General features: G+C 36.8%; 1 protein-coding gene across 4 annotated transcripts in view; it reads left to right on the plus strand.

The window, feature by feature from the left end:
• Window positions 1-11,648, plus strand: part of LOC115212292 — a 284,252-nt gene that overhangs the window by 72,062 nt on the left and 200,542 nt on the right. For all 4 annotated transcript variants that reach the window (XR_003881705.2, XM_029781135.2, XM_036503427.1 and 1 more), the window contains exons 2-3: window positions 2,561-2,591; window positions 8,790-8,871. Coding sequence is in view for 3 of the 4 variants with exons in the window: in XM_029781135.2 (XP_029636995.1) it covers window positions 2,561-2,591; window positions 8,790-8,871 (113 nt within the window). In the remaining variant the exon portion in view is untranslated. The remainder of the gene's footprint in view (window positions 1-2,560; window positions 2,592-8,789; window positions 8,872-11,648) is intronic.

Raw genomic sequence — 11,648 nt, forward strand, 5'->3', positions numbered from 1 at the left:
TATTAAATAGTCTTCTATTTGATCAGCATAAAATCTGGGTGCCAGGCAGAAGTTTACTCATAGTGAACTTGAGCTAGCTGAATGGGAAGTGGAAAAAGAATGTAGAGGCAATAATGCATTCTTGCTTTAGTCCATTTTTTTAAAATATCAAACTGATGTGTAGTGAAAAATGGCACTGCATTTTAAGTTTCATGTTGTGCAAGAATGATGTGTATAATTTTTTGAATAGTTTTAATTTGGTTGGCACTTTCTACAGTTTTATCTAGCCGCAGAAAGTGAGGTGGTTATCACCATGCTGAAGGGGTCTGAGGTAGTAACAGGAGCATTCAGTAATCAAGACATGTAGGTAGGTTTACAATTTGGTATCAGTAGAGTTAAGTCTATGCTAATCACAGCAGTGGCACCTGTTACTGAACAGGTGTTCTATTTAAGATGCTTGTATTCTTGTTCACTTATGACTTCCAGGTGGATAGAAACAGAGATGGCATTACAGATAAGATAGACAGGCTGATCCAGAAATGGGATCAGTGGAAGTTATCTTCAAAAGGTCGGCTGAGGTAGCAAACATTTGCATTTCCATGGTACCATCATCATCATCATTTAACGTCTGCTTTCCATGCTAGCATGGGTTGGACGGTTCAACTGGGGTCTGTGAAGCCAGAAGGCTGCTTCAGGCCCAGTCTGATCTGGCAGTGTTTCTACGGCTGGATGCTCTTCCTAACGCCAACCACAACGGCCACAAATGGATGGTGCTTTTACGTGCCACTGGCACGGAGGCCAGGCGAGGCTGGCAATGGCCACGAACGGATGGTGCTTTTTACGTGCCACCGGCACGGAGGCCAGTCGGGGCCAGTTGGTAACATATTAGTTTCAAATTTGTTTATGTAATTCTCAGAGAGATTCAGCATGACACAGAGTATGACAAGGCTGGTCCTTTGAAATACAAGTATTACTCATTTTTGCCAGCTGAGTAGACTGGAGCAACTTGAAATAAAGTGTCTTGCTCAAGGACTCAGCATGTCCCTAGGAATTGAACTCACAACCTTATGATCATGAACCAAATATCCTAACCGCTTTAGCCATGCAACTTCACAGAGATACAGTATGCCTATTTTAAAACAGGGATACATACATCTATTGTCAAATACTGCACTTAAATTACAGTCAAGACATGGGCCCTCTTTCACTTGCCCTGATAGCCAATCTGTTCTTACAACTTTTTGAATAGACAAGTTCTTAGTACCTGAAAGAAATGGAATGGGACTGTTCTTGATCCCAGATATGAGCTGATGTAGGTGGAGGATTTTTATCTGACTGGGTACTGCTAAATATATTTTCATATTTTTACTATTATTGTGATATCTTGTTTTAATTTCTGAATTTTCAAGTAATTTTATACTTATTTCATACCTTTTATCAAATTTCTAACCCATTTATTGTATAAAATTCTCACTCTTTTTTTCTCTTATTTTAAAATATAACTGTATTTGTTCTTCTCTGCTTGCATTTTAAGCACTAATTTTAATGTTTATTGTATGTACAAGCCCTTTGTGATCAATAAAGAAACCACAACTACTACTACCACTACTACTACAACTACTACTACTACTACTACTACTACTACTACTACTACTACTACTACTACTAAATAACATTGACAGAACATAATTGCTGTGACTACAGCAATTCTATAATTAACTTTTAAAGTTATGGAAAATAATTGCTGTTATTGTCATGCTGTTACATGCCTTAATTAGGGCATTTGGTAATTAGAATATAATGAGAAAAAATATTGTGTTTTCATACTTTTCAAAAACAAAAAGAAATTGTAAAAAAAAAGCTCCACAAAACACTCCTTTAAAGGAAATATGAAAATATTGCTATGTCTTTTAAAATTCTAATAGCTGTATTTCATTAAATCTGCTTTTCCAGTTGTCCCTTTATTTGGTACTACAACATGAACAAATACAGTATAACCATTTTAAAACAAGTATATAGACAATATCTTTATTCATTACTGTACTTGAATTACAATCAAGACATGACCCCTCTCTTGGTTGCTCTGAGACCCAAACCATTCAAACAACTTTTTCGGTTGACAGATTTTGTCAGGTTTTGTTTTCTTAGAAGTTGTTAATGTACATGTTATCAATTTTTTGTAAAATCTCATGTACTTTCCTGTGTTTCTTATGTCAAATGGTTCTTTCATGTTTTTATGATTTATTCCTTGAGAGACATGTGAATAAGTCACATCAATCATTTATGATGTCAATTGTCCTTGTTGAATACCTGATGTCACCTCATTTAATTGTATTTGTATCATAGAAGCAATGACTAAAGTTATTGATCAAAACACAAATCAAACATATGTTACAGTTTAGAGTGATCTTTGATGACTGAGACACAAAAATATTCTCAATGATATTTATTGGTGGAAATGTTTATCACCTCTTGTTTCAGGTTTACTTCATACTTCATGTTTTTTTTTACCATAATATCTCAATTCCTTGTCAATGTTTCCATAATTAATTGTTTCATATTTTTTTTGTGATTTTTTCAGAAATCAGCCACAAATCTTCAGTGTGAAAATGGTGAGTATTACGATCAAGATTCACTAACAGGTTAATGGTTTGAAATAATAAAGTGATTTTGATTTGCAATTGAAAGCATCATACTCTAATCACATTGTTGGTGTCATTGGGAAAAGTATGAATGCTTCAACATTCAAAATAGTTCATTTGCTCATTTACCTTTTGTTTTTTTTTACTTAGCAAAGATTAGGTGAGGAGGTACTTGAGGTAATATTTCTATAGCTGAATTCTCATCCTGTCACTAAATCTTAACTATTTTTCAAGTGCAGGGATCTAAAAGAATTTTCGAGTGTAGAGGTACCAAACATTTTGTTGACAGGGAATATCAACAAACGTCAATAGGTGCAGCCCACCTACAAACAGTGACATCACCATCTGTTGCATTGTTCACTTTAGATTGTAAAACACACACACACACACACATACACAAATACACACACACACAAACACACACACACACACACACACTCACACACACACTCACACACACATTCACACACACACACACACACACACACACACACACACACACACACACATTCACACTCACATATACATGATAGGATTCTTTCAGTTTCTATCTACCAAATTCCAACGCAAGACATTGGTCAATCTGTGGCTGTAGCAAAAGGTACTTGCCCTAGGTGCCATGCTGTTGGACAGAATCCAAAGCTACATGGTTGGAAAAGGTGAACTTCTTAATCACACAGCCGTGTTATTCAGGATCTTGTGTCACATTAACATGATGAAGACATATCAAAATATAAAAGCAAAAAATGAATGGAAAATCAATCTGAACAATTCTTCACATCACATCAATATTCATAGAAGAAAAGGTAGTGAGGTGGAAGAATCATTACTGCACTGAGAAAATTGCTTAGTGGCATTCTGTTTGGCTTTATGTTCTGGGTTCAAATTCTACTGAGGTTGATTTTGCCTTTCGTTCTTTCAGGGTTGATAAAATAAGTACAAGTTGAGTCTTGGGCTATCTAATCAACTTAATCCCTCCCCAAAATTGCTGGCCTTGTGCCAAAACTTGAAACCAATATTCATAGAAGAACCAACCAGGGGGTGTTTGAAAATTTGCCTTCCTGGATTGATTGAGAACATGTTGCCATTCCTTACCTCGCTCCAAAGTCATTGTGCAAAGTAACTTCAATGTAAACAGCTACTGCTAACTCTCTTATTCATCTCACATTAATTCTGTAAGTTCAGAAGTATAAAACTTTACCATATTAATCTACACATGTACCAGTTAGTCTCCTCACAAAGTCAGGTCTCTGATCATTTCATTCTCTCCAAGCTATTTTGATTTTTTCTTCATGTTTAAATCCAAACAATTACCCCACGTGACAGTTTCTGTCCTTAAGTTAGATAATTGAGATCACAGCTCAGTCATCTCTATACTGAATACTTTTACTTTAACTCTGACACATCTACATCATCCAAGCAAATTACAGTGATCCCTCACTACTTCGTGGTTCAACTATCGTGGATTCACGACTTCGCAGATTTTAAAAATATATATATATGTACTCCTAAAATTTTTCATTAAAATATTAATAATAAATATTATTTCCTAGTCTAGGAACAACAAAACAAGCGTAAAATAGCAAAAAAGCATATACAGAGGTATTTGAACTTAAGACGGGCTGTGATTGGTGCAATGGAGAGAGATGACGAATCACAGCTTTCTATTCTGTACCCTGGCCTGTGATTGGTGTTTTGACCGATGCTCAGATCCACAGCATCTTCCCTTGTCTCTCTCTTGCGGCCATTTCGCTTCAAGCCTTCTTGCCAAGTGGTTTACTGTACTACTTCACACTGTGCTGTGTGTGATTTTTTTTTTGTTTCTTTGCATTGAATTTTGCATTTTGGAAGAAGTGGAAGAGGTGTCCCAGAAAAGGGCACCGCCGTCAGCTTCATCATCATCATTTCTACTGTGCAGCAAATTCATCACTATCATCATTCAAATATTACTTTAACTTCTTTCATGTTGAGTACAGTAACAATCTATATTTTTTTTTTTATCTAAAGAGTTATTGCTTAACAGTTGTCTTTGTTATTAATAGACCACTGTAATGGGTGGGTTGTTAACAGTACAGGGAGGGTTTTAAAAGTCCAAATACACATTAAATAAATACTGTAAATATAGTGTCCCTACTTCGCGGAAATTTAGTTATCGCAGCCGGTCTCGGAACCAATCTACCGTGACAAATGAGGGATCACTGTACTGAAACCTTGTTGGTGTGTCTTACCATAATTTTCACACATTTCCCAACAAGTGATTCAGCAGCAAATCAACAGCAACTGTGTTGATACTGTGGTTTTGAAGTATATTATCTACACAACCTACAGGAAATCATCTGCTATCATCAACTGGATTACATTCTCCTAACACAGACTTGGAATGTCTTAGATAATCTTAGATAATGGAAAGTTTTAGATAATCATTCTACTTGATTGGTTTGAAGGGGGAGTAAACAAAAGCAACAATAACAACAGTCAAAATAACATCTTATAGGTTAGGTGTTTTCTTCAGGTTCAAAACCTATTAAAAATCAGCATATTAAACCTATTAAAAATCACAAACTAAGGCATCGCTTACATGGAAAAATAATAATAACTGAAAAGTCAAAAAGCAACAGTTTGTATCCCATCATCAGTGTTATATTCTGTTTTACCAAAGACATTTAACTGACTGAGAATCAAGTGATAACATTTAGCTTGACTGAGAATCAAATGATAACTCAACAAGTCATCATTCCACCCTGTTTTAAATACTGCCTGATGAGCTTTAGAACTGCAACATGTATTGCATAATTCAAATGATGAAACAACTGTTGCAAAATTTAAAATCTGGTTGTTTATTTATTGCTATTCCATGCCATGCCAAGTGTTTGACTAATCATCGAATAACTCGTAAACAACTGGAATTGTGGATTACCCTGCATTATGTTCTTTTGCTCATAATATACATACATATATATATAAGTTCAGCAAAAATTTAGATTCAAATGAATATGGTACTTAATTTAGATGCACCAGAATTTTGTATGGTGTTATTCATAAAAATCCGTGGGGTAATAATAATCAAAATAAGCAACAAGAATGACTCTGGTAATTTGGTACGATCATTTCATACTACATCATTTTATTAAATGTTGTATTACAACAGATTTAAGATGCTGAGTACTCATCAGCCAATTATATGAGTACTCAGCATCTTAAATCTGTTGTAATACTTACAACATTTTATAAAATGATGTAGTACAAAATGATCGTACCAAATTATCAGAGTCATTCTTGTTGCTTATTTTGAGTATATATATATATATATATACACACTCACAATGGAATGGAAGGTTTAGAATTACCTGTGGAGTATCTCCTTCCATTATAATTATTTTTGTAGTTTCAAGGATCTGGAACATGAAGAAGAAGTTCACAAGCGGAGTACAATACAATGGCCATTTATTTACAGAGTTCTCATTCATGTGGTTCGCTCTCAGTGACCATCTTTATAGCAGCGCATGGTTTGTCTTAGCTCCATACACGTGAGGTTCATTACCTCTGGAGATAAGCATGTGGAGTCGGAGCAGGACAAGAGTCTGCTGTAAGCTGCTGGCTACACTGTATTTCTCAGTGTAAGTGTGAGAAGGAAAATGAGAGAGTGAATGTTGTTAGTTTCTTGCTTAAATACTGGTTACCAGCAAGAATCTCATTGTTGTCTCGCGCATAGCAATGGCTACTGTTGAGATCTTGCTCAAAATGGCTTCTTGTGCCTCGCTACATATATATAGGATAGTGGGGCTCTGAAAGGGGTCTCAGGGATTAGCATCCCTGCCTTCCTGAGTTAGTTTCCAACCACATTTCTTAAAAATCATGGTAGAATCCTTGGTCTCAAGAACACTCGTGTCAAGAAATTGAGGTTGGGGTAAGCAAGAATATGCTCACTGCAGAAAATCCAGCTCCAAAAAAGCCTCATGATAGCAAAGGAGAATGGGCACCAACCAGCCCAAAGGTTAGGGTGGGCTGCATCTGCCTACCTCAGTTGCTATGGCATTGAGGTAGATCTGGCCACCCCCATTAATGGGGACAAAACCCAGATTTTAAACACTGGATGATGATGGTATTCATCATCATCATCATCATCATTTAGCATCCGTTTTCCATGCTAGCATGGGTTGGACGGTTCAACTGGGGTCTGTGAAGCCAGAAGGCTGCATCAGGCCCAGTCTGATCTGGCAGTGTTTCTATGGCTGGATGCCCTTCCTAACGCCAACCACTCCGCGAGTGTAGTGGGTGCTTTTTACGTGCCACCCGCACAGGTGCCGGACGGTACTGGCAAACGGCTACGAATGGATGGTGCTTTTACATGCTACCGGCACGGGGGCCAGGCGAGGCTGGCAACGGACACGAACGGATGGTGCTCTTACGTGCCACCGGCACGGAGGCCAGTCGGGGTGGCGCTGGCAACGGCCACAATCGGATGGTTCACTTACTTGTCACCGGCACTGGTATCACAGCCGCAATTTCCATTGATGTTGATCGACTTCGATTTTGGTTCTGCTTTCTGATATCTGATTTGATTTTGATTTTTTGATTTTTTGATTTTATATATATATACTATACATGCAAACAGAAGAGGGATAATGCCCCAATTAAAGTCTGGTTGAGAATACCAGCTGTAATCATTCCATCTTCTGGCAAGGAACCTAAGATCTCATTATTGAACGTGTTTTGATTGTAAGTTTGAAAGAACTTTGGCTGCTATTTCTAGCCAGTTTAGTGTGTAAGTAGAATAGTGAGATAGAGATAGATATGAGCAGATATATAAATAGATAGACGTATATTTCATATTATAAACATATATATTTAACTCTGGCCATATATTTCAAAGCTAAAACCATCTCAGATGAGGTCAAAGTAAATAGAAACAAAGTGGTCAATAAAATATTTAAGTAGGAGTCAAAAAAATGCATCCGTCAGAGTACTCCAATTAATCCATATCACTAATATAATCCATTTGCAGACTGAAAATGTGGGTCAACATTTTAGTGAGTAAACTATGAAACTTACAGAATGTTACAAAAACAAACATTATAAGATATATATTATTAAAACATTTAGTTTCAATAATATACATATATTTATACATACATACATAGTTTACTCACTAAAATGTTGACCCTCATTTTCAGTCTGCAAATGGATTATATAAGTGATATGGATTAATTGGAGTACTCTGATGGATGCATTTTTTAACTCCTACTCTTTTACTCTGTTTCAGTCATTTGATTGTGGCCAAGCTGAAGCACCGCCTTTAGTTGAGCAAATCGACCCCAGGACTTATTCCTTGTAAGCCTAGTACTTATTCTATTGGTCTCTTTTGCCGAACCGCTAAGTTAAGGGGACGTAAACACGCCAGCATCGGTTGTCAAGCGGTGTTGGGGGGGGGGGGACAAACACAGATACACACATATACATACATATATATATATATACGACGGGCTTCTTTCAGTTTCTGTCTTCCAAATCCACTCACAAAGCTTTGGTCAGCCCGAGGCTATAGTAGAAGACACTTGCCCAAGGTGACATGCAGTGGGACTGAACCCGGAACCATGTGGTTTGTAAGCAAACTACTTACCACACAGCCACTCATATGCCTATAAATATTAAATATTTTATTGACCACTTTGTTTCTATTTACTTTGATCTCATCTGAGATGGTTTTAGCTTTGAAATATATGGCCAGTGTTAAATATATATGTTTATAATATAAAATATATGTCTATCTATTTATATATCTGCTCATATCTATCTCTATCTCACTATTCTGCCTACACACTAAACTGGCTAGAAATAGCAGTCAAAGATCCTTCAAACTTACTGTCCCAACAAAGACACATTCAATAATGAGATCTTAGGTTCCTTGCCAGAAGATGGAATGATTACAGCTGATATTCTCAACCATACTTTAATCGGGGTATTATCCCTCTTCTGTTTGCATGTATAGTATATGTACAAATGTGCATTCGTGTGTGTATGTGTGTATGAAAGAGAGAGAGAGAGAGAGAAAGAGAGAAATAGACTGTGTATGAGAGAGGGAGGGAGAGAGAAAGAGAGTAGGGTGTATGTGGGAAACTGTGTGTGCAATAACATTTTCCTCCACCTAATCTTTCTGCTTCCTTTCAGGATGGTATTTGATATCTGGACAGTGTTACTCTATCTTCAATTCTTCTCAAACATGGCACCAAGCTAACTCCACGTGTAACAGGTAACTACCACCTTTCAAAATTACTTGTCTCATTTTTCCTTTTTGTTCCTCTAAAATGGTAAATTCTTGCAATCTACTGTCATATAACTTTTGAATAGAAGAGTGTTTCAGCGTAAACTTTTTTAGTTAGCTTTTACAAATTTACTGCTCATTTCCATCATGTATGTCTGTTTGTTCATGAAAATAGAAAATGGAATATTTGAAGAATTAACATCTTATCTTCAATTTGGTTTACATGCCTATCCTCATCTATGGTCATGAATGTTAGGTAATGACTGAAAGAATACAACTGTGACTACAAATGGCTGAGAAGGGGTTCCTCCATAGGACCTCTCCAAAGTTACTTGACAGGGTGCATCGCTTGGCGATCAGAGAATCTCTTTAGGCTGAAACACTACTTATCCATATTGAGAGATCACAGCTCCAGTACTACAGACATGTGATTAGAATGTTGCAGGAAAGAACTGAAAGATAGATTCTTCATTCTGAAACAACCAGTAGGAGACTTAGGGATAGACCAAAAATGATATGGTTGGATAATATCCATATTCTCAGTTAGTCATGTCGGGGAATCCAGCCAGAAAGTCAAATGATTGTTGCATCTGATAGGACACTATGGAGAAGGTACTCCAAGTGTCTACCCCCACAACTCTGCTAGGAATACTGGGCAAGGAAGATGGGTGAATGAAACATCTTATCTTTCACTGCATGGTTCAGTTACTGGACTGCACTCATGCTTGAAAATCACCTTCAAATGTGGTTTCCTAGCATTGCTTTATAATGAATCAGATCAACCATAAAACCTTATTCCTGTTTGGTACATGTCCTATTGATCCATGTTTATGCTTTCTGACTCCAAACTGGTTTTTACAGCAGTAAACACACATACATGCACACACACACGCACACACACACCACACACACACACACCACACACACACACACACACACACGCACACACACACTCTCACACATTTTACTTTTGCAAAGCAATACTTGATGATTAGCTTTATCAGACAAAATATGGTTGCAGAATGGAAGACACAAGTTAGTCATTCAGAAACACACAAAGACTGTTAGCCTCATTTAAACATTTATTGTTTGTAATATAGTGTAAAAGTTTTTGCTACTTGAAACTTCAAATGTGTGCTACATCTAAAACTTTTTGATTTATATATATACTAGCAGTATCCCCTGGCATTGCTCGGGTTTGTAAGGGAAATAAATATATAAGCATTTTTAGAGATGTAAAGTATAATAGCCATCTCAATATGGCTAATCACAAAGGGGGGTGTTACGTTCTGAGATTTAATAATACATTTTTAGAGAGTTACTTCCCTTATATAATAGCAAAAAATGCATTAAAAATGGGAAAAAATGATGGTAAATTTTTTTTTAAATCGTAGACTCATCGTAGACACACGCTAATACCCAGAATGGCTCGATATGAATCACAACTATAAGATACCCGCTTTTGGTTACACTGCACCGCAAAATGTGGGAGTAGTTAGGAATCTAAATCGTAGGAGACAGACACACAACTTCACTTTTATATATAAAGATGTATATATATAACTTATAAACAAGGGCAAAAGAAAAATTATTTCCATGCCAATATGCTTAGCACAGACATTAAATCATCAATTTCCACATTTCCTTATACATTCACTATAAATACGCGTTGTATAGTGAATGTAAAATGAAATGTCGAAATTGATGATTTAAAGTCTGTTCTCAGCATATTGGCATGGAAATAATTTTTCTTTTGCCCTTGTTTATAAGTTGTTTATAATTTTTAAGCTTTAAAGGTATTTTAATATGCTGCCACTGCCACTTTTGATGGGATTTTTTTTCTGAAAAATATTCTATCCTATATTTGTAGTATATATAGATGTATATATATATACAGAATTTCTTGCCAAGTTTCATGCAGTAATCTTAAAAGATCTGGCTTTGAAGATGCTTTCTTGTTCTTTTTATGTCCCAAAGGTGTTTAAAAGGTTCATATCCGGTGACTGGCTTGGCCATGGAAGCTTTTTAATGCCATTCTCTACCAACAAATCTTGGGTCATTTTAGCTGCATGACAAGGAGCCCCATCTTCCATAAATAGTCTTCTTTAACCGCCTCATCCCTGGAGAAGATTGGAAGGGATCCTTTCTGAAATATGGACACATATTTATCTGAGTTTATGCTCCCCTCACACTCCACCAGCTCTGATCAACCATTGCTCCAAATTGCTCCCCAGACCATCACAGAATAGCTGCCGTGTTTCATTGTTGGCTGCAATCTTTTCACATCAAATTCTTGATCACAGAGTCTCCAGACCTATACTCGACCACTGTCAGGAAATACAGCAAATCTGGACTCATCAGAGAATATGATAGTGTCCCAAAATGTTAGTGGCCTCTCCACCATCTTACTAGCCCAATCTTTCCTCCGCTTGATGCTGGCCTGTCGAAGAAGTGGCTTCCTTCTTGCTAATTTACCATAGTAATCAAGTGTGTGGAGATACCTGTTCTGGGACTGACATCAACTTGTTCTGCTATGTCAGAGGCCTTGCAATGAGGATTATCCTCCTCACTTCTCTTAACAAAGAGAAGGGTCCTGTCAGAGGGCCTTGGTTGATCTGGGTGAGATGGTGAAGAATCCTTCCCTCTCTGGGGAATTGCACGATCACTCTATTGTGTACAAAGCAGGTTTCCAAGGTTTTCTGTGATTTTATGTTATGTCAACCTTCAGAATGATCCACAATATGGCATATTTGAAATTCAGACAG

This window comes from Octopus sinensis, linkage group LG5, assembly GCF_006345805.1.
Source record: "Octopus sinensis linkage group LG5, ASM634580v1, whole genome shotgun sequence".
NCBI lineage: Eukaryota > Metazoa > Mollusca > Cephalopoda > Octopoda > Octopodidae > Octopus > Octopus sinensis.